At 56.9% G+C, this 24,734-nt stretch overlaps 11 protein-coding genes across 11 annotated transcripts; 8 read left to right on the forward strand and 3 right to left on the reverse strand.

The window, feature by feature from the left end:
• The first annotated feature begins 383 nt into the window (after window positions 1-383).
• On the forward strand, window positions 384-3,075 carry BO95DRAFT_473204 (Zn(II)2Cys6 transcription factor). Its single transcript, XM_025589711.1, has 4 exons — window positions 384-574; window positions 664-700; window positions 750-2,424; window positions 2,472-3,075. The coding sequence occupies exons 1-4, from the start codon at window positions 489-491 to the stop codon at window positions 2,621-2,623; spliced, it is 1,950 nt and encodes a 649-aa protein (XP_025442743.1). The 5' UTR covers window positions 384-488; the 3' UTR covers window positions 2,624-3,075.
• A 397-nt stretch (window positions 3,076-3,472) lies between these two features.
• Window positions 3,473-7,777, forward strand: BO95DRAFT_481829 (LipA and NB-ARC domain protein). The gene is made up of 9 exons (XM_025590225.1): window positions 3,473-4,087; window positions 4,157-4,196; window positions 4,271-4,535; window positions 4,701-4,735; window positions 5,110-5,191; window positions 5,252-5,501; window positions 5,629-5,691; window positions 5,757-6,068; window positions 6,160-7,777. The coding sequence occupies exons 1-9, from the start codon at window positions 3,554-3,556 to the stop codon at window positions 7,687-7,689; spliced, it is 3,111 nt and encodes a 1,036-aa protein (XP_025442744.1). The 5' UTR covers window positions 3,473-3,553; the 3' UTR covers window positions 7,690-7,777.
• A 770-nt stretch (window positions 7,778-8,547) lies between these two features.
• On the reverse strand, window positions 8,548-9,223 carry BO95DRAFT_442341 (uncharacterized protein). The gene is made up of 3 exons (XM_025586397.1): window positions 9,000-9,223; window positions 8,765-8,870; window positions 8,548-8,711 (listed from the first exon to the last, which is right to left on the reverse strand). The coding sequence occupies exons 1-3, from the start codon at window positions 9,091-9,093 to the stop codon at window positions 8,681-8,683; spliced, it is 231 nt and encodes a 76-aa protein (XP_025442745.1). The 5' UTR covers window positions 9,094-9,223; the 3' UTR covers window positions 8,548-8,680.
• A 662-nt stretch (window positions 9,224-9,885) lies between these two features.
• On the forward strand, window positions 9,886-12,220 carry BO95DRAFT_120352 (uncharacterized protein). The gene has a single exon (XM_025580438.1). It carries the CDS (start codon window positions 10,126-10,128, stop codon window positions 12,019-12,021), a length of 1,896 nt encoding a protein of 631 aa, XP_025442746.1. The 5' UTR covers window positions 9,886-10,125; the 3' UTR covers window positions 12,022-12,220.
• A 595-nt stretch (window positions 12,221-12,815) lies between these two features.
• Window positions 12,816-13,655, forward strand: BO95DRAFT_463281 (uncharacterized protein; the record flags this gene model as incomplete). The annotated part of the gene is made up of 2 exons (XM_025588978.1): window positions 12,816-13,365; window positions 13,429-13,655. 2 exons carry the CDS (start codon window positions 12,816-12,818, stop codon window positions 13,653-13,655), a joined length of 777 nt encoding a protein of 258 aa, XP_025442747.1.
• Window positions 13,656-15,274: 1,619 nt separating this feature from the next.
• BO95DRAFT_463282 (uncharacterized protein) lies at window positions 15,275-15,905 on the forward strand (the record flags this gene model as incomplete). Its single annotated transcript, XM_025588979.1, has 2 exons — window positions 15,275-15,572; window positions 15,622-15,905. 2 exons carry the CDS (start codon window positions 15,275-15,277, stop codon window positions 15,903-15,905), a joined length of 582 nt encoding a protein of 193 aa, XP_025442748.1.
• A 730-nt stretch (window positions 15,906-16,635) lies between these two features.
• On the forward strand, window positions 16,636-17,863 carry BO95DRAFT_361978 (isopenicillin N synthase family dioxygenase; the record flags this gene model as incomplete). The annotated part of the gene is made up of 3 exons (XM_025582554.1): window positions 16,636-16,950; window positions 17,025-17,093; window positions 17,144-17,863. The coding sequence occupies 3 exons, from the start codon at window positions 16,636-16,638 to the stop codon at window positions 17,861-17,863; spliced, it is 1,104 nt and encodes a 367-aa protein (XP_025442749.1).
• Window positions 17,864-18,238: 375 nt separating this feature from the next.
• BO95DRAFT_463284 (uncharacterized protein) lies at window positions 18,239-19,369 on the forward strand (the record flags this gene model as incomplete). Its single annotated transcript, XM_025588980.1, has 3 exons — window positions 18,239-18,438; window positions 18,539-18,980; window positions 19,106-19,369. 3 exons carry the CDS (start codon window positions 18,239-18,241, stop codon window positions 19,367-19,369), a joined length of 906 nt encoding a protein of 301 aa, XP_025442750.1.
• Window positions 19,370-19,730: 361 nt separating this feature from the next.
• On the reverse strand, window positions 19,731-20,756 carry BO95DRAFT_463285 (DUF1769 domain-containing protein; the record flags this gene model as incomplete). The annotated part of the gene is made up of 2 exons (XM_025588981.1): window positions 19,731-19,912; window positions 19,982-20,756. 2 exons carry the CDS (start codon window positions 20,754-20,756, stop codon window positions 19,731-19,733), a joined length of 957 nt encoding a protein of 318 aa, XP_025442751.1.
• Window positions 20,757-21,220: 464 nt separating this feature from the next.
• BO95DRAFT_495629 (short chain dehydrogenase/reductase family protein) lies at window positions 21,221-22,506 on the forward strand (the record flags this gene model as incomplete). Its single annotated transcript, XM_025590834.1, has 4 exons — window positions 21,221-21,318; window positions 21,375-21,585; window positions 21,650-22,024; window positions 22,077-22,506. The coding sequence occupies 4 exons, from the start codon at window positions 21,221-21,223 to the stop codon at window positions 22,386-22,388; spliced, it is 996 nt and encodes a 331-aa protein (XP_025442752.1). The 3' UTR covers window positions 22,389-22,506.
• A 259-nt stretch (window positions 22,507-22,765) lies between these two features.
• Window positions 22,766-24,675, reverse strand: BO95DRAFT_412674 (cytochrome P450; the record flags this gene model as incomplete). Its single annotated transcript, XM_025584253.1, has 5 exons — window positions 22,766-22,940; window positions 23,040-23,203; window positions 23,291-23,398; window positions 23,517-24,385; window positions 24,462-24,675. The coding sequence occupies 5 exons, from the start codon at window positions 24,673-24,675 to the stop codon at window positions 22,766-22,768; spliced, it is 1,530 nt and encodes a 509-aa protein (XP_025442753.1).
• Between the last annotated feature and the right edge of the window lie 59 nt (window positions 24,676-24,734).

Genomic DNA, 24,734 nt, shown 5'->3' on the forward strand with positions numbered 1-24,734 from the left:
GCCCTCGATGACCGGCAGATTTTCGCCGGGACCAACAATGCTCATTGTCCCTGTCCAGTGCGTCGCACAGTAGGCGGTATGAACCATTTTAAATTTATGCTTAACTATTTGCAGCCACACTTAGTCAGTCGGTCACTGCTAACCTAGCAACCCCCCCGACCGCATGACATCGTGCATGCACCCCTACCATGGTCCACCCCTGCCTCGATACGAGTCAGTCCCCTACCCCTTCCGTGGGCTTCCACTGAGCGAATTCCAACCACTGCATTGGCTGACGAAAGGTGGATTCCTGTTCGGCTTTTTTTCGCTGGCTCCACTCCCGCGTGAGTCGGCAATCGTTGAACCTCGACGCGATCTGTCACCGCAGCCCACCCCCAAATTGTTCCAGCTTCCACCCCCTGTTTGCCCTTGATTATTATTTTTGTATACGGTAGCGCAAACGCTGCATATTGCCGCTCATGCTTCCCGGATGATGTGAGTGAGGCAACATGGCCGATGCTACGCAAGGGAGTTCGCGTGGCATTCGGAAGCCGCGAAAATCCCGGGGCCGTGGATTGCGGGCCACCACTGGATGGTCAGTCTCCCCAATAATCCTTCCGATCCGTCTGAGCACTGTTTCTCAATCCTTGCCGCCTGTCCGACCGACTGTACTGATGGTAAAAGTCTGATCTGCAAAAAGCGTCATGTCAAATGCGACGAGGTTCGTCTTCCGACCAATCTACAGTCTGCTTGTGCTGACATGAACGCAGGCTCGCCCACAATGCGGTCCGTGTGCCAAAGGCAAGCGTGACTGTGTCTATGGCACTGGCACCACGAGTCATCCTCAAGCTCCTGGCTCTGGGCCAATCACTACTCCTGCTCTCGCCATCCATAAACCTCCCTCAATAGAGCATCTGCCGGTGCGAAGCCAAGTGCATGAGCCGCTGCAAGTCCTGGTCGATGCTTGTCAGCATCAACCTCCCGCACCCGAAACACGGCCCTTGGCTCGTTCCGCCTCCATACCAGCATCGCCAGGTGTCTCGACCAGCCAGACACTGACACCGGCCTTTCCATCCCATCAGAGTATTTATCTCACTTCGCCACCCTCGACCCACGATTTAGCACCGTCTCCTGCAACAGATTCCTCTGTCTCCTCGAGACTGGCCCCTCTCAGCTGGTTCGAGTTATTGGCCAACGATGCCGTCAATGCGGATCGCAGTCTGGTCCTGTCTCCTGCCCCAGGGGACCATCTCGCCGGAGCCGTATCCTTAACCAACTTCCTTCCACGCTCCAAGAGGGAGTGTGAGAGTTTTCAGGCTGCAGCTTTCAGACGCGACCCCGAGCTGGAGAATCGCCTACCCACGTCAACCACCAACCAGCAGCCCGTCCGCCCCGATCACCCTTCGTCATGGTCCACCCCGGCTCCAATCGAGTTGACAGAATTGGAGCACCTGCTCTTTAGCCACTTCGTGCGGAATGTAAGCCGCTGGTTCGACTTCTACGACCCCGGGCGCCACACAGCATCGATAGTCCCTCAGCTTGCTGTAAGGAACACGGGGTTGATGAAAGCCCTTCTGGCTCTTTCAGCCCGCCACCTGTCAATTTGGCATGCTAGAAAAGACCAAGGACGGGGTGCCGGTTTTGTTATGCCTGGATCGTCGAAGAGCTTTGCGGATTTCCCGGCCGTGGATCGCCACCTGGCCGTCCAGTATTACTATGAAACCTTGAATTACCTCAACAAAGCGATGCAGTACCCGAGCTACGCGTCCAGCCGCGAGCTGATATCGACTGCCTTGCTGATCAGCACGTACGAAATGGTGGATGGATCCAACAGTGACTGGGAACGACATCTGAAGGGGGTGTTTTGGATACAAAGATTCCAAAACAACAACGGCGATTGCGGTGGCCTGCGCCAAGCGATCTGGTGGATTTGGCTGCGACAAGATGCCTGGGTGGCCATGCGTCAACGGCGGCGTCTGTTCAGTTTCTGGAAACCCGAGCGGCCCATCTCCTCCCGGACCGCCCCGGAGCTAGCTTGCTTTGCATCTTATCTGCTTGCCCAATGCATCAACTACGCTTCTCAGGAAGAAACGGTGTCGAATGACATACAGAGCCGGCTGGAAAGAGGTAACGAGCTCCTCTGTATGCTGCAGGAATGGCAGGATTGCCTGCCGGCGGAATTTGACCCCCTTCCCACTGTACAGTACACGGATGTCTTCCCACCCATATGGGTCCATCCTCCCCCGTACGCGGCTGCTTTGCAAATCCATAGCCTCGCTAGAATCCTTGTGATTTCCAATCGCCCCCCGACCGGTGACTTCCAGGACTACCGGGCGGCACAAAAGATCCTGACGACCGCTGTGAACACCATTTGCGGCATTGCGCGGACCGTAGCGGAGGACGAACTTGCCGGTGGACTGACGGCGCTGCAATGCTTATTTGGGGGTAAGCTCCCCTCCCAGGTGCGAAGGGCGACTCACTGACTCATGTAGCGGGAATGAGCGTTCACGCCCCTGATGAACGAGCCGCACTACTGGAATTGATCGATAAATTCGAGCGGCTAGTGTGCTGGCCCAGTTATTCGCTTCGGGATACCGTCGAGGCGGAGTACGCCAAAGAAAGCCTGGCTGGGTCCGTGGGATGAAATTTTCGGGTTGGACCTCGGCAATCTCCCTAATTGATCACCAAGGCCGATCCTCGGCTATCCACTCCCCCACATGGCTTGCGATAGACACGCCGTCATACCAGAGGAAGACCCATCACGCCAGGGAATGGAATTAAACAGTGGGTTCTGGTTATCTGATCGTGGCTGATCTGACCTTCTTCCCGAACCCATTTTTGAGATCTCCGGGCCAAACTCGGCTTGAGACCGAGACCATCTGTGCCGACACTGACCGCGCAGGTGTTACGTGGTCCTGCGGATGAAAGTTTGTGCCCATGATCCATTGTATAATAGAATGAGCTATGATGTATGATGAAAGGGAGAGACCCGTATTGAACATAGTCGCGCGTTGGTCATGGGGGTGGACGTCATGGACTGAAACATCTTGAAGTGAGACCTCTTGTTTGACGCACAACATACGGGATAGACCAAAGGAAAAATCAGTAGCATCAAGTCACTGAAGTCACTGTATCCATGGTAGCGGGTTTTTCGTAGGGCTAGAGATCGTGGGGGTTTCTGCCTCGAGCCGAGGCGGCCGCAGTCCCGGAGTCGATCCGCGATCGCGGGGGTTCAAGCTACTAACTAGGTAGTATGCATTGCGTTCTCCGCCCTACGGCTACGGCCACGGCCCCATTTTTGGACCGAGCCAGAGCTACGTGAACAAGGACCCAGTCGACGTGACGTCAAATCCTGGATGTGACATGCCATACTGTATAGTCGACTGTGGTGCTGATGTCGCCACGTCTAGGGATATTTATGAAAGGTCGGACCACCATGTTAGCGCATTAGCTGATTCCAGATCTTAGATGTCATCCCGGTCCTACAGGTACAGTACTTTAAATCTATTCCCTACTCGAACAGCCATTACTTATCACCCTCTCACGACTGACCGATTCGCAGAATCATACCATCATGGCATGCTCCTCCAACACCAATTCCTCTCGCGACGAGGCCCCACCCTTCGTCAGCACGATGCCTCCCGCCGACTTCAACTGGCAGATCACCCTCTCCGGCAAAGTCATCGCCATCACCGGCGCCAACCGCGGCATCGGCCTCGGCATCGCGGAAGTATGCCTCGCCAACGCGGCCCAGCACGTCTACTCGCTGGATCGGATGGAACCCGAGGAGGAGACCCGGGCGCTGCAACAGCGCTACCCGAACTTCCACTGCCTCGGGGCGGATGTGACCTCCCAGACGAGCGTGGAGGCGGCGATCGATCGCATCGTGGCGGAGACGGGCCGCATCGATGGGCTCGTGGCCAACGCGGGCATGACGCAGCATCAGCCTGCGTTGCAGTTCAACAGGGAAGAGGTGGAGCGGCTGTTTGGGCTGAACGTGTACGGATCCTACTTCTGCGCCCAGATCGCGGCCCGCAAGTTCATCGAGCTGGGCATCAAGGGGTCCATCGTCATGACGGCCAGTATGACCTCTTATCGACCGAATCGCGTACATCTACCCCCCCCCCCCCCCCCGTCATCGAAAAAGATAAGTGTACTGTACTAACTGAGTTTGCAGGCCGCCCCGTCCGCGCCCTACGGCGCTACCAAAGCTGCCGGTGAGTTCCCTCAATCCAGATCCCGTCGTCAAGTCCACTCCAGCTAATTCGGGAATATGTGTGGGTGGGGGCAGTGCGCAACATGTGCCACACCCTCGCGATGGAATGGAGCCCCCACGGCATCCGGGTCAACAGTGTCTCGCCCGGGTTCGTGCGCACCGCCATGACCTACTACGTGGAGACGGCGCCGGACTGGCCTCAAAAGATGGAGAACTACGGGGGCATGCCGCGGCTGGCCGACCCGCGCGAGCTGGGCGGCGCCTATGTCTATCTGTTGAGTGATTGCAGTTCATACACGACGGGGATTGACATTCCTGTTGCGGGGGTGGTTGGGGCCTGGTAGGTGTTCGGGGGGGTGAGATTGGGAGGGGGAGGGTGGTAGCAGAACCGGGAGTGATGGTTGTGATTGTTCTGGTAATGATCATCTTTCTTTCATCAAGTCCGCAGCAGCTCTTGTCCAGAGGGGTACAGTACAGTACAAGACTCTTTGAATAAATGCATTAGTGAATGTCAGTCAGGGGTCCAAGGCGAGCCAAGAAGTAAGCGGCATGGCAGTTCGTATTCCGCTGGCCTATCCGCGACGAGGGCCGGGGTCTGTACAGCCTCGCACGCGGAACATCCACACGCCTTGTTTTGCGTCAGGGTCTGCGGCGTGAGCAGTTTGTCACTGGCAGTGCAGTCGGATACGGGGTGGAGGTGGGAGTCTCGTGGGTAAAGACAACCGATAGGATGGGGTTTATTTGAGGGTTTGCAGGGCGATGTTGGCCCTCACATGATGTCTGCCATGTACCCTACCCTGGTCAGCGCTGCGGCTGAGCCGGAGGAGTGTCCTTCATCTCCTCGATTTTCCCCTCTCCAGCTATCTCCGGTCATCCCATCTAGACCCTTAATGTAAATCCATCCTCATCACCAGGTTTCATGGCGAAAGAAATGGAGAACCACGAATTTCCCTTCCTCGAGGAGGTCTTCACCCCAGCCGGACCGCCCAAGATCGAGTACGCCCCTCTTCCCTCCCATCCTAGTTAATTCCACAGAATTGCAGAAACACTAACCAGGTGCAGCTTCGTCTTCGTCCACGGCCTCAACCCCCGCGGTCGCGTCGACCACCCCTACGAGACATGGACCCACGCCAACGGCACCTTCTGGCCCCGCGATTACCTGCCCCAGGACATCCCCCAGGCCCGCGTCTTTGTGTATGGGTATAACTCCAACATCACCAGTCCGCAGAGTATGTCCACGGCCGGTGTGAAGGATCATGCGAATACGTTGTTGAATCTGTTGGATTTGGAGCGGGATCCGAATATGGTATGTTCTCTCTCTGCTTTGGGGACTGTGGTTGGGTGGGTGAACTGGTGGCTTTGAAGTGGGTATTACGAGGGTTGCGTCAGCTTTGGGGATGTTTTCGACTTCCACGAGGTGCTGACTTGGGTAGAATGTACGGCCGCCAAAGATCATATTCGTGGGACATAGTCTGGGAGGGCTGGTGATCAAGCAGGTGCGCTTTTCTTATCCGTCCTTGTGCTGTGCGATGTGCTGACGGCTGCTCCGGCTGGCTGATAGGCCCTGCTGAACGCCCACGAAGACCCCAAGTACAACGCCATCCGCAACAACACCTACGGGCTGGTCTTCTTCGGATGCCCCCACCGCGGCACTAAAGGCGTCGAATTGGGTAAGATTGCGGCCAAGGTGGCGCGATTCGTGGCCAAGGGCCATGCCAGCAACGACCTGCTCGACAGTCTGGAGCACAACTCGCTCTTTACGCGGCAGATGACGAGTCGCTTCTCCCACCAGCTGGAGGACTACCGGGTGATCAGCTTTGTGGAGGGCAAGGAGGTGCTCCTGGGGGGCGTGGGGCCTGCCTCTGTCAGTCATGTATGTATCCCGTCGAAGCCGTTTCCTCGTTGTGGAACGGGTTGCATCAAAGCTGTCCAGGTATCGGGTGCGAGTGCGCTGATGTGTCTAGCTGGTGGTCGACGAGGAATCCGCCGTGCTGGGCCTCCCCGGCCAACGCGAGACCCGCCTCAAACTCGACGCCGACCACTCGCAGATGTGCAAGGTGGGCGCCCGTGGCGCCATGTACAAGATGATCAAGGGCAACATCAAGCAGATCGCCGACCAGGTCCTGGCCACAGAACAGGGATACATCCCTTCCCCCTCCAGCGCCAACTCGACCTCCCCCCACCCCGCGCCACCACCCATTCCCCCCCGCCTCCCCGTCAACAGCAGCATGCCCTACCCCTCGCCGCAGAGCCCCCCGCCCATCCCCAAACGCGTCACCGGCGCCTTCTTCACCGCCGTCGACACCGACCCGCGCTCCCTCCAGGCCGCCGCCCTCAAGAACAACTGGCAATGGGACGAAGCCCGCAAGCTCGAGTACGCCATTTTCCAGGAGCACCTGCGCAACCTTGGGGCGGACCACCACAGCACCCTCGAGATCGGGTACCACCTGGCCGAGATCGATCTGGAGGCGGCCTACTACCCGAAATCCGCCGAATGGGCGCAGTGGGTGTCGACCCACGCGCAGCGGGTCTTCGGCGCCAAACACCCGCTGGCCATGAAGGCGGAGAGCCTGTTGGGCGAGGTGCTGGCGCACCAGGGCAAAGGCCAGGAGGCGGAGTCGGTGTGCGCCAACGTGCTGGCGCGCCAGCAGATGAGCATCGGCGAGGACGAGCTCGACACGCTGCTGACGCGCCGCCGGCTGGCCGTCGCGTACGGGGCGCTGGAGCGGCGCGCCGAGGCCGTGCAGGCGCTCGAGAAGCTCACCGAGCGGCTCCGCCAGGTGCTCGGCCCCACGCACATCCGCGTCTACGGCGCGGTGCTGGACACCGCCGAGCACATGGTCGCGCTGCGCTCCAACGACACCACGCAGCTGGTCACGATGCGCTTCCACCCGGCCGTCGATCCGATGGGCCAGGCCTTTGCGGCGGTGTCGCAGGAGTTGATGCAGCTGCTGGGCGCGTCGCACCCGCTGGCCATCAAGAGCGTGCGGCTCCTGGCCGCGAGCCAGATGCTTGAGCCCGACGGCACGGCCGCGGCGTCGGAGACCTTCCGGCGCGCCCTGGCGGCCAGCGAGGAGTATCTGGGGCCCGAGCACCCGGAGACGATGGCGACCGTGGCGCTGATGGGGGTGATGTATGCGTCGCAGGGCCGGATCGGGGTGGGCACGTTCGTGGGCGCCCACCCCTCGCACACGGAGCTGGCCTCCCCCTGGCTGCTGCGGTATCTGGGGTGGTGTGAGACGCGCATGGGCGCCGACTGCGTCGAGGTGCAGTCCGTGCTGGACATGCTGGCCAAGCTGTACTTCGAGGCCCGGGATTACGTGCAGAGCCAGGAGTACTACGAGCGGCTGGAGCGGAGTTATCGGGCGGCGGGCAAGGCGATGCCCGAGCAGAGCGCGAATTGGTTGCAGCTGTGTCGCATGAACACGCGGTATTTGGCGCCGAAGAAGGAGGTCGGGCTGCAGGGACTACTGAGGCAGTTTCAGCGGATGTAGACGAGACTCTCTGGAAGAGGTGGCTGCTGCACTGGGTTTGTTTGCGTTGCTGCGATAGCTGAGTATACCACGCTGGTTATGAATGCATATTTTTTCTTATCGTTTTCACGAGAATCCTTGTAGAAATGGCAGGAGATGTAGCTGGTCTGAATTATCAATTTTCTCACAAGGGGTTCGCATTGGGTGTTCGTCCGCTAAATGCTTTTGTTGGCGGCAACAGGTGAAGGTCTGCATCTATGCCCAGCAGGTCCCGTATAATACCAGCCGGAGGTTAGCTGCTGCATTCTCACCGCACACGGTGCCACACTCCCAGAAACGGCGGACGGCATTAGGTTCGACAGGCGTTATTACACCCAATAGGATCTCGGACCATTTCCCTGTCTTTTGGCATATCTTGAAATCTTTCCTCATCTATAAGTTGGTTTTTTCTGTGACCGGAACATCGTGCACGTGGGAGATATATTCCCGAGTTCGGCCGAGCCACTAGGGAGTTCTGGGTCGGACATTTGATCAATTGACCGGATCAAGCTTTGCGCGATCGATCATTACCAGGGCTTATACTGTGCCATGCCATGGCATTCGTGCTGTTCAGGTGGGGAAAATCGTCGGGGTGACGATGGGTGATTAGCTGCAGGTGACGTACGATTTTTGGTCCGACACCGACATCTCCTCCACTGGACGTATCTACTCACTTTCAAATACCCAGGGGACCTAGACATCCAACCTGAGCAGATCTAGTCCCTCTAATTTTATAACGGGTATAACTTTAGTCAAATGCAATCACTGACCCTGGACAGGTTGTCGACTCGGCGGTGGAGATAGTACGGCAATAGACTACAGAAGGAATGAGGAATCATTTCACAGGATATTATGGTAGTCCATTCGAGAGATTATCGTAGGTCTGGTCCTACTGTATCATATCATACAAGCGCAATCCGCATCGTCATAAGGTTATCATCATCGCAAATCATCGACATCATCGCACGAGCATCTAGTTGGAGATCTTGTCGGGAACGTTGCGGCTAGGCCCGATTAGCTTCATTTGTTGACAAGGTCATCGAGGGAAAAGACTTACCCGGTGGAGCTCTCGAACTTGTTGCGAGCAAAGTCGGTGGCCTTCTCGTTGGTGGAGCGCAGCTTCTGGGGGTCGGCGCCGAATCTGCTCTCGATATTGTCGACACCTTTTCGTCAGGATGTCAGTAAGAGGGTTCGGGAGAGGGCAGGTGCATTGCAGATGCAAAGCAAGTGGAATGCAAGAAGCAGGAATTGGCAAAAGTCAATGACCCACGGGGACAGTGGTGAATACGTACCCTTGTCGACGTAGTCTTCCTGGTTGTTGTTGCTGCTGCCGCTGCTGCCGTGGCTGCCGCCGAGCTTGGATGCGAGTCCGGAGAGTTTGTCCATGGTGATTGAGAGGTTCTTGGTGGAAGTTGAGTAGTTGACAGTTCAGTGATAGTTTGATGGAAATGAGAACTCCGATGATCAGATTCGACTGCTTTATATGTGCAGTGTGTCGTTGTGATCGGCAAGAGGTTGCAATGGTGGTGATGTCATGGAGATGGTGGTGACGGTGGTGACGCCATTTATGCTATGCTATGCACCACATAAGGATCATGCACCTTGGCTGACATCGGGCTGATGTCATGTGCGCTTATGTCAGCTGTGCACCGCCATGCTTATGCACCAGCCCCAGCCCCCGGCACACCAGCCACGGCCAAAAATACCCCGCTGAGTCAGCGCTAGTCGCTCGGGTTGCCCGATTTGGCATGGAACACTTGGCAGGCATTTCTCTTCATTCCCACTTGGTTGATTCAACGCACGAACACCCAATCTCCCCCCATCTCCACTGTTGTGCACTTGTGCACTGCTTTTCAGGGGTTGAGGCTCGCTAGTCACTCTAGTGCTGTTCGCCTGTTTCTCCATCCTCCTTCGTACTCGTTTACCACTGCCATTCATTCGCTTCTATCCGTCCATATCCGCCCACACCAGATGGTCTGCTCAGGTGCTGGTCCGTGACATCATGATCGAAATCATAAACAATCCATCCAGGGATAACTTCGGAGCAATGCTGCTGCCTGCGGACCAGATGGAGCTGGCGGACTCACTGCCACTCCGGTCCCAATCACAATTGCCCTGGTCTTAAGTTTCTGACCCCTTGGGCATTATTGCCAGCCGGCAGTCGGCTTCTAGCCGATTAGTGAGCAGTCATGCAGACCCATCTTTCAGCTCAATTTCTTTCGGCCCCAGTGGAGCTGCATCGCCCAAGGCTTTCCGGGGGGTCCGCAGATCGCCTGGTGTTCTCGAAGAATATAAGGGAATTGGGGAGTGCGCTTTTTGCACCGTTCCTTTCCTCTCTTTCCTCGCGACTTTGATCTGCCTCTCTCCTCCCCCCCTTCACTGGTCAGGTTCCTCCCTGTCCACGCTCCCCTGTCGATCATGAAGCTGTCTCTTGCGGTCGCGGCAGCGGCTGGCGTCGCCCATGCCGCCTCGCTGCCTCCTGCGGCGGTCGAGGTGGCTGTTCGGGCGCTTCCCAATGCTCCCGAGGGCTACACCCCCGACAACGTGACCTGCCCGTCCACCCGACCCAGCATCCGTGATGCCGACAACCTCTCCACCAACGAGACCGAATGGCTCAAGGTGCGCCGCAATGTCACCCTACAGCCCATGAAGGACTTTCTGGGTCGCTTGAACCTCAGCGGCTTTGACGTCACCTCCTATCTCAACACCCACGCGAGCAACATCTCCAACATCCCCAACATTGCCGTCGCGGCCTCCGGGGGTGGCTACCGGGCGCTGACTAACGGCGCGGGTGGCCTGAAGGCCTTCGACAGCCGCACGGAGAACTCCACCAACACCGGTCAGCTGGGTGGTCTGCTGCAGTCTGCTACCTATGTCGCTGGTCTGAGTGGTGGTAGCTGGCTGGTTGGTTCCATGTTTGTCAACAACTTCTCCACCATCAGCAATCTGCAGGCTAGCGACCGGGTCTGGGGATTCTCCAAGTCTTTGCTCGAGGGTCCTAACTATGACACCATCCAAGTCCTGAGCACCTACGAGTACTGGAAGACCATCACCGATCAGGTGGACGGGAAATCGGGGGCCGGTTTCAACACCTCCTTCTCGGATTACTGGGGCCGTGCCCTTTCCTTCCAGCTGGTCAATTCCTCCAAGGATGACGGCGGTGCTGACTACACCTGGTCCTCCATTTCCCTGATGGACGACTTCAAGAACGGCCAATACCCCATGCCTATTGTGGTCATGGATGGCCGTAACCCCGGCGAGGTCATTGTTGAGACCAATGCGACGGTCTACGAGGTCAACCCGTGGGAGTTCGGCTCTTGGGATCCATCTGTCTATGCCTTCGCTCCGTTGGAGTACCTCGGCTCGAGATTCGAGAACGGTAGCGTGTCGGAGAACGGTACCTGCGTGCGTGGCTTTGACAATGCCGGTTTCATCATGGGATCCTCCTCCACTCTCTTCAACCAGTTCTTGCTGCAGATCAACAGTACCGATATCCCCACGATCTTCAAGAATGCCTTGACCGACATCCTGGAAGACCTGGGTGAGCGGGGTGACGACATTGCCGTGTACTCCCCCAACCCCTTCTACGGGTACCGGGAGGCCAGCGAAGATTATGCCACCGCTGCCACCCTGGACGTTGTCGATGGTGGTGAGGATCTCGAGAACATCCCGCTGCACCCCCTCATCCAGCCCGACCGGCACGTGGATGTGATTTTTGCTATTGATTCTTCCGCCGATACCGACTCATACTGGCCCAACGGAACCTCGCTGGTGGCTACCTACCAGCGCAGCTTGAACAGCTCCGGTATTGCCAACGGCACCGTCTTCCCTCCTGTCCCGGATGTAAACACCTTCGTCAACCTGGGCCTGAACAAGCGCCCGACCTTCTTCGGCTGTGACCCGAAGAACCTGTCTGGTCCTGCTCCGCTCGTCGTGTACTTGGCCAACTCGCCTTACACCTACGAGTCGAACTTCTCCACCTTCAAGCTGACCTACTCGGACGAGGAGCGCGACAACGTCATCACCAACGGCTACAACGTGGTCACCCGCGGCAACGGCACCCTCGACTCGAACTGGACTTCCTGTGTTGCCTGCGCCATCTTGCAGCGTTCGACCTATCGTACCAACACCACCCTGCCGGACATCTGCACCACCTGCTTCAACGACTACTGCTGGAACGGCACGACCAACAGCACCGTACCGTCGGAGTACGAGCCCACCCTGTACCTGACGACCAGCGGCTCGGGTAAGAGTATGCTGCACCGCTCAGCGGCCGGTTTGGCCTTTGCGGTGACTATGTTCTTGGCTTATTAGATTGGGGGATTTGGGGATGGAGACTTCATGTACAAATGTTGATAGTTCTGGATATCTGTTGATAGTAATGGATGCGATGAAGACACGATTGATGGTTCTACTGCTTTAGGATTTAGTGGTTGGAGTTGGTATATATCGAATGAAGATTTCAGTGTTATTTCTTTTGACATTGGGCACTTCTACTGACGTCATGGGCCTCAGCACATCACAGATTTGTGTTCCCCAAGACTGTCCTGCCTAGTTTGGTTCCATGTTTCATCTTAACGGGTGTGTCTCCTTTCATTTAACCAACAAGAGGCACCAGATATACCAAGCTTCATATATGACGGCTGACTTAGTTGACCAGCCCCAGCCGTTTTAGACTGAAGAAAGCACGATACACTTGGAATGGTTTCTAACAAAACTTCTTGGGTGCATCTCCATGTTAGGGGTATTCACCAACACCGATCGATCCTCTTTTCACTTCCATTGTGAACAGAAATCAGGACAAGCGACCGATCAGCCATGAGCCCAGCGATAAAGAATGATGGAACATTTCGGTCGCCGGCATCACCGAAAGCCACAACAACAAAGACCTTTCTTATATCCCCCGCGACAGTTAACACATGAGAACACTGAAAGACCCATGAACAGGAGCGTTTCTCTCCACCAACCAACGAACATGCGCGATATAAAACCCTCTTCACCACAAATCCCTCCCCCCACACTTTCATCAACATCACACCTTAAACCAACATCCCACAACCAAGGTACACAACCAAGACACACCACCAACCCACCCACAAGCGACCAGAATGTCACACCGCGTCCCCGAGATCCCCTGCTGGCGCGACCGCATCACCAGCCGTCTCCACCCGCTAGGCGACTACGGCCTGCTCGACATCGTCCAACAGGTCCCGTGGGGCACCGACCCAACCAACACAGTTGCCATCCAGACCGTCGTGGCCTTCATCCGGGGCCGGCCGTTCTTCTGGTTCATCAATGGGCCCAGCCCCGACCCCGGCTGGTACATCACCAAGCTGCTGCTCTTCTGGCGCAGCGCGCTGGCGGACCCCAACTACCGCATCCCGACGGCGATGATGCTGGCGGGCGGCGGCTGTCTCGGCGGCAACCAGGTCATGTTCTGGACGTTCGAGGCGCGAGGCTCGGCGGGTGAAGGCGGGCAACGCGTCGCGACCCGGTGGCAGCGTCAACGCCGCACCCAGTTCGATTGGTGGGCCGATGAGTCCATCACCAGCCGGTTCTTCTTCGATGTCGCCGACAATGTGAATGCCGTCGTTTGGCCGCCTCCGCCTGCTGCTGGCCTGCAGGATACGGAGGGGGAGGGGGAGGGAGAGGGGGGGAGTGCGCTGGAGTGAGAGGGAGGAGGTGGTGATACTGCTACTGCTTCTACCGCTTCGCGGGAAGGGACGCCGCGGCCGCTTGGAACCATTGCGGAGGATGCCGGTGAGTATTCCTCCAACGATCCGGAGGATAGTGGATCTGCTAACGCTCGGGGAAGTGCATGCCAGGCGGCGCGCGAACACGATTTGAATGATAACGACGATGACGCGGTGGGATCCGCTGCTGCGTCGGAGACTTGGCGTAGTTGCGCGTCCACGGAATACTTCTCTGCGGAGTCGAAAGGGGGATAGATCGGTGTTCTGGATAGCTTCTGTTCTGGGCTTCTGGGTCGAGATTTGGTACTCCGAGCCATGCATGGTGTTGATAGTACTTCTCTAAGAAGTAGAATTTGAACTTCTTGTTTACAATCGTACGCACTTTGATGTGGCATTCCTGGTTTATTCTTGATACCATTCCTATGATCTGCGGTAGAATCTTGTTTGTCACTCGGAAGTTGTCGGATACAGGGGACTGCGGCTCGATACACACCACGCCGTCGACGCAGTCGGAAGAAAAAGGGAAGTAAGAACAAAAACGAAGACATTATTAGAAAGGGCAGAAGTAGAGGGGTGGTGGTAGAAGAACCGTAGAAACAAACCCAGCATTGTCGGTTTATAACTAAACATTCTGACCCGGATATCGTCTGCCATTACTTGGCGGGTAAAACAGTTTGATTTTTAAGCTTCTGAAGAATAGACAGAGATCCTGGCCGACTGCTGAGAATGAGTATTTCTCCCGGTAGGCATCTCGAATAGTACAGAACTTGTCGGCTTGAATAAGACGACAGCTTGCGCAGTATACACTCTAGTACTCGGGCAGGTAGATTGCATCGCGGAATACATTACTTATATTATAGATACAAGAATTGGCTTGAAAAACACCGCGGCTGGCAATCAGCAGTTTATGACCACGCGCAAGATATGAAATCGGATCGAAATAGAGCCGATAGACTGTTAGCAAAGATAGACCTGGATCTAGTAGTATAAGAGCGGAAGACCTATCAAATTGAAGATAATACTATTCCGCGCAAGCCAGAACTTGTAGACCGGGAATACATAGATCACCCACCAATTGCCGTTTGGTCAGCATAGCTGCTCGAACGCTGTAACCGAGTACCGTCGTATAAACTAGATATTAGAACTGGCCGCTGGGGTTGCTGGTCGCAGATATTTATATCATCTATAAAAACCGCTTGGATTTAAAGCAGACGGTATTCTGATTGTATAGCACGAGCTTAGATATACTACCGCCGGTAGCCATCTCAGAGAGGACGGTCTCAGAGGATGGGAGCATAGTACCCATGGCGAATAAAGTAGTCAGAGATTGGGAAGGGAGCTGGGAGAGGCGGAAATAAGCTGGACAGAGCTGGACGGAGCTGGAGCCCAAAGAGAACTACAGGATCGCGGTATACAGCGGGGTGCCGGCGCGGTAGGATTGCGTGTACGATGGTGCACCAAGCTTGATTGGAAGAAAGACGGAGAAGTTGATAGGGCAGGGGAGGAGAGGAGGAGGGGAAAATGGGCTAAAGAGATGAGAAGCGGCGGACGGAAAACCAGATTGGGTGCCTTGGATCGCACTTTCTGCCTTGGGTGTTGTGAAGTGAATGCCTCTGAAATATTTGAAAGCAGTCCCTCTACAAAGTCCCTAGTGTTTCTTTCCTTGATAGTCGCACCACCCAGCAAGTACGACCGTCTAACTGGGCGAACAATACCTCTAGTTAAGGACCATGTTATTATCCCATCGTATAGCTTCACAGCTGGCGTTCACAGCTTCGAGGGAAATTCTGAACATTTGATGATCCCTTTCGTGTGCTTGGTCCATCAACCTTCCTCATATTTCCGGAAAGCCAGGGTCAGGCAAGTCCACTCTGATGAAGTGCATCTGCCAACATAAGGCAACAGAAAAGCATCTCAAGCTGTGGTCAACAACCAAAGCCCTGGTGCTAGCCAGACTTTTCTTTTGGAAGCACGGCCGGACGCTTCAGAAGAGCTTTCGCGGGCTGGTGCGAGGGCTTCTGCATTCTCTTCTGTCTCAATGGCTGGAGCTCATACCTCTGCTGTTTCCCAGACAATGGCAGGCTGCTTTGAGCGGGTTACGACCAGTAATCGATGATGATCATGAGGTGTTTGACGCATTTCGCAAGTTGAGAGAAACGGACAGTGTTTATCGTACCCATAGGATAGCCATTTTTTATTGACGACATTGACGAGTTTGAAGGGGACCAGGTCCATATGAATGAGTCCCTGAAAGATTGGATCTCTTGCAGGTCAGCCGATGTCAAGATTTGTGTCGCCAGTCGAGAGGACATTGACTTGCAGGAGGCCTTCAAAACCGGCCCGATGCTGCGGCTGCACGAAGTAATTCACGAGGATATTCTAAGCTTTGTCCAGCACCGTTTGAGCTCGAGCGAGCTCTATCCCAAGATGGGGACATCAGATCAAAGGCAGCGCCTTGAGACGGAGATTGCATACAAATCTGAGGGTGTTTTCCTCTGGGTCTAACTCACCATCCAGAGAGTTGAGCACAGCATTCTGAGTGGTGACGCCCTAGAAGATCTGAGAAAGCGCCTTGGCTCGCTCCCCAACGAGCTGGAAGATCTGTTTAGGGCCATATCAGTCGCCATCGATCGGGATGAGCCAAAGTTAGCATATGTAATGATCCTGATGGCTCTCTATTGCCCGGAGGATTGGCCACTATTTCGCTTTTCATTTCTACCGGAGTATCTTGCGAACCGTAGTTTGCGTTCACGAGACTGTAGTGTCAGCATGGCAGACGTCAGTTCACGACTTCATTCGGCCAGAAGGAGAACATAGGAGCTATGACGGGAGAACGCTAACGGAATATTGCATTCGGCTTCCATTGACACTCGACACTGTATTATAGAAGGTCAGGACAGAATCTGCCACACTCCAAACGCTTTTCTATTTCAGTTCGGTGAAGTAACAAAAGTGCGCCGTTTTATCCATCGTGTAAGAGAGAGTAGAGTACGATAAATTCGATAGCTGACGCCCTGGGAGCAGACAGAAGATAGAGTGATATCAGAAGCATGTTTTGTAGAGAATATACAGCAAGCGAATAGACATATTTGTAGAGGCTATGCTCGCCATAAGTGTCGGGGATGACGCCAAATGAGGTTTCATTCCCCGCCCGATATCGCAGCTGCCGACCGGGGAACGAACCCCTCACTCATCTTACCATCTCCAACCACCTCATCTTCATTCTTCTTCCAACATGACTGTAGATACGCCCTCATTTACCGCTATCCCGGTCCTTGACTATGCTCTCGCCACTTCGTCCGCCACAAAACCCCAGTTCCTCGCCAGTCTGCGCCATGCACTGGTCCACGTGGGCTTCTTCTACCTCATCAACGCCCCGGTCGCGCCCGGCGTCCGCGACGAGCTGATGAAACAGACCGCTGCCATCTTCGATCTCCCACTCGCGAAAAAGCTGGAAATTGAGATGGTCAACAGCAAGCATTTCCTGGGCTACTCGCGACTAGGGGCTGAAACCACCGCCCGCCAGACTGATTACCGCGAACAATTCGACGTGCGTGCCTTCACCGATACACATACACGATGAACTTGCAGTACATTCAGTACACTACTGACCAGTTCCGCCAGTTTGCGACCGAGCTCCCTCCCCCAAGCCCAGACGCACCTCTCTACCGCAACATCCGTGGCCCAAACCAGGTACATTTCCACCTTCAACCCAGGGTAACAACCCAACTAACTGCACACAGTGGCCCGACGAATCCGCCATCCCGGGCTTCCGTCACGCCGTCGAGGCCTACCTGGCCGAAACCCATCCACTAGCCGCCGCCTTCCGGAGCCTCATCTCCGAAGCGCTCGACATGGCGCCCACGGCACTCGACCGCTTCTTCGAGGACCCCATCCAGCAGAAACTCAAGCTGATCAAGTACCCGCCACCCCGCGATGCGTCCGAGTCGCAGGGCGTGGGCGCGCACAAGGACTCGGAGTTCCTCACTTTCCTGCTGCAAGCCACGCCGCACACGGGGCTGGAGGTGCAGAACAAGGCCGGGGAGTGGATCGCGGCGCCGCCGCTGCCGGGGTCCCTGGTGGTGAACATCGGCCGCGCCCTCGAGGCGATCACGGGGGGCGTGTGCACGGCGACGACGCACCGGGTGAATCTGGCCATGGAGAACTTTGTCGATGCACAGGGGACGCCTCTCGGGCCGCGGTTCTCCATCCCCGTGTTCCAGGGGATGAGCCTGGATCTGTCGGCGGAGAGCGGGGCCCTGGCCCTGGCGATCCCGGCGCATATTCGGGAGCTGGTGCGCGACGAGACGGTGCGGTCGGACGCGGAGGCGACCTTCAATCGGATCTTTAAAGGGAGGGTGGGCGAGGGCACGCTGATCCATCGGGTGATGAGCCATCAGGATGTGGGGCGGCGGTGGTATCCCGCGTTGCTGGATTGGGCGCTGGCGGAGTATGAGAAGTAGTAGTCTTCCACTTCCACAGAGTACTCAACACCACTTTACGACTGAGTACTATGTATGCCCCAGTAACAACAAAAGGCAATGGTCGATCATCCGTCAGCTGTCAGTTGCCCCGATCAGCTGGTGGCCCTGGGCATCGATCTGAAACTAGGGTTCGTATTGCGAGGTTAAGCTGCGCCTGTTCGTATTGACTTGGCATGTGCACCCAATTAGAAGGGCGGGTTTCCCGCGATCGACGTCCCTGCGCTTGCCCCGTGCCCCAGCCAGATGCGTGCTGGCCTGGGCTAATTTAAGTAGCGAAGCTGTCCCCGGCGGCGTATGCTTTTATGCCCCCTTTGACCATTTTTCTGGATGTTGGTGAAAACCACCACCACCACTATGGCCCAGCTCGCCAGCCAGGGGGGAGTATTCCCCCGCGCAAAGAGCGGACAATGTCGCGCCCACCACGCCTTCTCCAGCAGCACCGCGCGCATCACCATCGTCTGCTACGCGGTCTACTTCGTCATTTTCCTAGGGCTCCTCTTCTTCACTGCCGCGCGATTCCTCGCCAGCGAGGGCAAGCGTAAATCGATAGCACAGTGGCTGCTCCTCACCATCGCCGTGACATTCATGCTGCTGTACGCACTCACCCCACCCCCTTCTGGCCGAAAGGATACCAGTCTAATCAACGAAACGCAGCGCCCAAACCATCGCAGTCATAACGACGACCCTAGGCGAATGCGCCGTCCTCAACGCCCAAGAAGCCACGCAGGCCCTCCTCCCGATAACCTGGCTCATCAGCCTCGGCAAACTCGCCCTCTTCAGCCTGATCCTCCTCCCGCTGTGTCGCCGCCTGCACCACGGCGCAAGCCACCGGACCATCGACCGGTGGATTCTCATCCCGCATTCCATTTTGGTCGCAGTGCTGGCGGCACTGGTGCTCGCTGCGCTGGGCGTGCAGACGCGTCTCGTCGAGCGAGTCATTCACCCCACGCGATTTACTTTCCCGGAGTTGCAGCGCTGGGAACGTACGGAAAAGAGACTGTGGGTGGCGGTGGACGTGGTGGAGGTGCTGGGGATGAGCGTTGCGGCGGCGCGCATGGGCTGGGCCGTTTGGTCGGCGCGGCATTTACGCGGTGGGGTATGTTGTCTCTTCCTTCCTTTTCTTTTGATTATAGTCTCATGGGAGTGGGATGTTTCCTTACTATATAATTGCCTGATGGTGGGATTATCTAGTGGTAGACATGTGCTAACGGTCGGGTACAGGAACTCGGCTTCTTCATTCCCCTGCTGATCGTCTCGTCGGTGGGGCTGGCCCTGACGGATCTGGTGGGGTATGTGGAGGGCCCTGCGTTTCGGAATACGTTCGGGTACGACTCAAAGATGGTCAGGGGGCAGCAGGCCAGGATGTATGTCGAGTATTTCTTCTACGCCGGGGCGGTGCTCAGTGCGGGGGTGGTGGTGGCGTCGCGGCGGTTGGGGAGGGGGGAGGCGAGGCTGAGTATGTCCAGTGTTCGGGGGAAGGGGTAGCGTAGACTTCGTATCTCAATCCTACGTACTGGAATATACCGTCCCGGGGGAGAACCCCCGGACCCCCCTTCTTTTCAGCTTCCCAGCAAGCCTAATTCTAAGTGCTGGGAGAATATATCGTCCGGGGGAGAACCCCCGGACCCCCCTTTCTTTCAGCTTCCCAGTAAAACTTATCTGGAGTAAGTATTGAACAGTCTGAAGTATGGCACTTGTATTTACTATATACCCATAAAGTATCTAATCAAGACGGGAATATCCTTTACCAGGAAGTTGAAAAAAAGGGGGGTCCGGGGGTTCTCCCCCGGAACGGTATATGATAGAAATCAGAATGGAGGGGCAGTGTATGGCTGTACACAGGTGTCTAGTCCACCTCATCCCCATCGTCGGTCTTCTCTTGCGCCCCGTCCAGCACAACCGTAAACCCGATGACCAAATACTCCTCCCCGGTCGTCCGGTTCTTCAACACGTACCGCAACACGTTGTTCTTCTCGCTCACATACTTGCTGATATTCAGCGTGATCCCGGGGACATGGACCGCGAATTCTGCCACAGTCAGCAAACCCTGCCGCAACCCCAAGAAACCAAGCAGAGGGGGGAGGGAAAGAAGCCTACCCTCGAAATCCAGATACGGATTCCCAAAGTCCGCCTCATACACGCGCCCCTTCTCCAACACAAACCCCTTCCGCTTCTCCTCGTCGCGGAAATACTTCGTCCGCGCCGCTGCATCCGCGGGCAAGCCACAACTCTCCCGCACTGCCTTCCCGGACCCCTCCGCCCCCTCCAGAACAACCGGATCCGCTTCCACGGCAGGCTTCTTCGTATCCCGGGGAACGACCTCCCCGACCCGGAACTGATTCCACGACGCCAACGCCGGGCTATACAGGTACGGTGTGTCGCTGTACGCGTCGCCGTCGATGGAGGGGTCGAGCATCGTTTTCACGACTTTGAAGGCGGTGTTGAAGCCCGGCGGCAGGTAGTCGCGGATCGGGTGGTCGAAGTCGTTGCCGAAGAGGAGGTCGTCGCCGTTGACATCTTCCGCGAAGGCGAGGGAGAGGGTGATGCTGTACCGGTTGGCGGCGGTGGTGGGGTGCGTGAAGTAGGGATTGGATCTGGGGGACCCCTCGGGGTAGCCTGCGTAAATTCTCGGGGTTAGGAGGTTGGTTTTATTAGGTTTGGGTTTGGGAAAGGGACAGGGACAGGGGGCAGGGCAGGGCAGGGTACCGGTGTACTCCTTGATGCGCACCCAGATGTCGGCGGTGAGGTGCGGGCTGCGGATGCGGATCGGAGAGGGTCCGTTGACGTGGACTAGTTGGTGGGTTTGGGGGTCGTAGCGCGGTCCCGCGGTGATGCAGAGGCGGTGGTTTGGGGCTTTGTTGCTGCTGAACATTGTGATGTTGTTGAGGGGCGTTAGGAGGGAGGTGAGAAGAGATGCCCACGGGAGATTGTTGGAAATGAGAAAGATAAAGATGAACTTTGGCCGTGGGTGCTGGGGGATGACGTAGGTGGGGTAGCTCTTATCTTATCGGCCCTTGCTGAGATCAGTCTTGATCAACTACCAACTACTGACACGTGAATGCCATCCATGGAAGTGTGACAGTGACAGACTCATTACACATACATGGTGATGGTGCAACAGGCGGAATACACGCAGTGATTGTCTAATAAGCTAGTGTCCAGGGTGCCCTGTTTCGTAGATGAGGGTTGGCCCGAAGAGGAAAAGTGGATGCCGGCAGGGCTGATATCATACTTACGCCGTGTTGACACCAGACTATTTAACCCAATGCTTTATCCAGCATTCCCCAATCTTCTGATTTCCATTCTTCAGCACAGACACATACAGAAATATTCATAATGCAGTCAGTTCTCCAACCCATCCTCGGCCCCAAGAAGGAGATCCACGACCTCACCGGTCGCGTGGCGCTCATCACCGGCGGCGCCTTGGGCATCGGGTAAGCTGGCCCCCCAATTCTTGTTGTTGATGAAGTGCTCGAACTTAGCAAGACAGCTACGAGGTCGCCCGCGCCTTCGTCCTCAACGGCGCCCGCGTCATCATGGTCAACCGCAAAGAAGAACAAGGGCAGTCAGCCATTGAATCCATCAAGAAGGAGGCCGGCGAGGGGGCCCAGATCGAATGGGTGCCCTGCGACATGGGCAACCTCAAGGAAGTGCGGGAGGTGTTCGAGGGGATCCGCCAGCGAGAAGAGCGCCTAGACCTGGTGAGTGCACCCCCGCTTGTCCTTCCGCGAAACCAAAAGCATCCACTAACCCCCGCTGCACCAGCTCATCCTCTCCGCCGGCATCAACGCCAACCAATACGGCGAGACCGCCGACGGCATCGACCGCCACTTCCAGGTCAACTGGCTGGGCCAGTTCTACGTCGTCAACCAGCTCTACCCGCTCCTCCGCAAGACCTCGAAGCTGCCGGACACGCCGGCCCCGCGCATCGTCTTCGAGTCCTCCGAGCAGCACCGCAACGCCCCACCCAACGTGCACTTCGCCTCGCTCGAGGAGCTGAACAACCCGGACGTCGGCAACACCCAGCTGTACGGCCGCACCAAGCTGGCGATCATCCTCGGGGTGAAGTACGGGCTGCTGGATCGGGTCATCAAGCCGAATGGCGACAACATCTATGCGCTGTCGGTGCATCCTGGTGCTGTACGTTCTTCCGTTTTCTTGCTGGGGTGGATCATGTGCTGACAAAGGACAGGTGAATACGGCCATGCAGCAGCAGTGGAAGGAGGCGTACCCCGGGATTCTCGGGAACCTCCTAACCAAGGTGATGCTGGCGGTGGGGCGCAACGTCGAGCAGGGCTCGTTCAGCGCGCTGTGGGCGGCGACGAGCCCCGAGGTCGAGGAGAAGGGGTGGAACGGGTATTATTTCAGCGATGTCGCGCAGCCGGGCAAAGAGAGCAGCCAGGCGTCGGATCCGGTGCTGGGGGCCGCGCTGTGGGATCTCAGCCATCGGTTGATCCGGGAGAAGGCGGGCGAGGATGCGGTCGTGGATTGGGCGCGTGCTTAGCGTGCTTAGCTGGGTTGAGGGTGATTGTGTAGTGGCTAAAGTAGTTTCGGTTATAGCGTTGACGGTTATTTTCATTGAAGCAGGGCTTTTTATTGAGTGTTACTGGGAAGTTGAAAGAAAGGGGGGTCCGGGGGTTCTCCCCCGGAACGGTAAACTCTAGTACTTAGGACTAGACAACCTAGGAATATCTATAAAGAACAATTCCCGGGGGAGAACCCCCGGACCCCCCTTTCTTTCAACTTCCCAATAATCTCAGTCTTGAATGCTGGGGGAATGTACCGTCCCGGGGGAGAACCCCCGGACCCCCCTTTCTTACAACTTCCCAGTATCACGAATCTCCCCATACTCCACTGTCCACCCCACCCCAACAACGCCGCTTACTCCCCCACCACCGCGGTGATCCTCACATAGACGGTCGGAAACCCCCGGCGCGTCACCTGCAGCACCGTCTCGGCCACCATCTCCATGTCCTCGGGCGTGGTATCGAACAGCTCGAACTCGAACCGGCGCACAAAGTACGCCAGCGCCAGGTACAGCTCGTTATACGCGAGACTGGCCCAGTGGCCAACGTTAGCCGATCCCTTCCACACAAAGCACTCCTCCCACCAACAGCAGAGCGAGATTTGGGAGGGAGGGGGAAAAGGAACTGACTTGATCCCGACACACCCGCGACTCCCCTTTGAGAACGCCACCATATACCGCTTGAGATGCTCGCTCTTCTCGCCCTGCAGCCACCGCTCGGGATCGAAGGTATCGCCCTCCGGAAAGAGGGTGGGGTCCCGGTGGATGAACCACGCCGAGGCGCCTAAGACGGTCTTCATGTTGTCAATTTCAACACTCCTTGTCCTTCCAGGGAGATAGTCCAGGGCAAACGGAGGGGGAGTTGGGGCTTGGGGACATACACCAGGCGGCAGCTTGTACCCGTTATACACGAGTGTTTCCGTCGGCGCGACGCGGGGTAGCCGGATGATGGGCGGGGCTAGCCGGAGGGACTCGGTGATGATGGCTGTCTGTCCACCGAGTTTTGTCAGTATTGTTTGGGGGCGGTGGGCAGACAATCTATGATGCGAGGTGCAGTGTTTCCGCTGAAGACAGGGGGAGGGGGGAGGAGGGAGGGAAGGGGCAGACCAGAAAAGGCAACTTCTCCAACTCGGTCCAACTCGCCGTACTCGTCGGCGTGGGCAGTACCGTCCGCAACTCTGCCCGTAACCTCTCCACGTAGTCTTTCCTGCTGCCGAGGATGTACGCGGCGTAGGTCAAAATACTCGAGGTCGTCTCCGTGCCCGCCAGGAGGAACTGGACCGCCTCGTCCTGGAAGCGGGCGCGGGTGCGCTCGCTGGCGGGGATGCTGGGGTCCGACAGCTGCGCGAAGATGGTCGCGTGCTTCGTGGGTTTGCGGTCGGTTTCTGCTGCCGCTTCCGGGGTCGCGGACTGCGCGGACAGGGCGTAGATACTGGCCAGGTAGTCGTAAGTAGCGGCGCGACTCGGCTGCAGGGCGGCAAGCCAGCGCGGCGGGATGCGGCGCAGCAGCATGGACATGACCGGGATGAAGCGGTTGAGGTGGCTGGTCGCGGCCAGCTCGTTGACCAGGGTGCGGATCTCGCTGCGGAAGGTCGCGTCCTCCAGGAACCCCTGGCTCTCGCCGTAGGAATAGTAGGTGATCACGTCGGAGGTCATGGCGGCGAAGGCGTCGTCCAGCCGCACGATTCTGTCGGCCTCGTAGAACTCCTGCAGCCGCTGCATGAGTTTCAGCACACAGCGCTCGGTGATCGGCGACAGCGACTGGATGGACCGCTTCGAGAAGAAGTGGCTGATGGTCGCGCGGCGCGCGTGGTGGTGCGCGTGGTCGATGGTCGAGAACAGCGAGTCCGGCATCCCAAACTGCGGGCCGTATTGCGGCGTCTTGTTGCGGCGTCGCGTGCTGCCGCTGTAGATCTCTTCGTAGAAGGTCGGGTCGATGATGTGCACTTCATTGGGGCCCACACGGACGATGGGGCCTGGGGCGGGTGGGGTTGGGTTAGGGAGTTAGATTCAGTGTTGCAGAGGAGGGCGGGGAGGGGAGAGGTGTCGTACCATACTGTTTGTGCATTTTGATGAGTTGGAAGTGGTATTGGCCGTGTTGGATGCAGTTGTAGTAGAACTCGTATAAGCTGCTGATGGCTGCTAGCTTGGGGCCTGGCACCTGACTAAGAGGATGCCAGTACAGGCGGTAGACGGTCCGCAGGACGAGATACGCCAACAGCCCGATCCCCACGCGGGAGACATTCGTCGCAGTGAGTAGCTCCATGTCAGCATGCATGGCTGTAGACCACAAGTTGGTGGGAATCGTCGCGCGGAGAGCAGGTA

Source organism: Aspergillus brunneoviolaceus, assembly GCF_003184695.1.
Source record: "Aspergillus brunneoviolaceus CBS 621.78 unplaced genomic scaffold BO95scaffold_30, whole genome shotgun sequence".
Taxonomy (NCBI): Eukaryota; Fungi; Ascomycota; class Eurotiomycetes; order Eurotiales; family Aspergillaceae; genus Aspergillus; species Aspergillus brunneoviolaceus.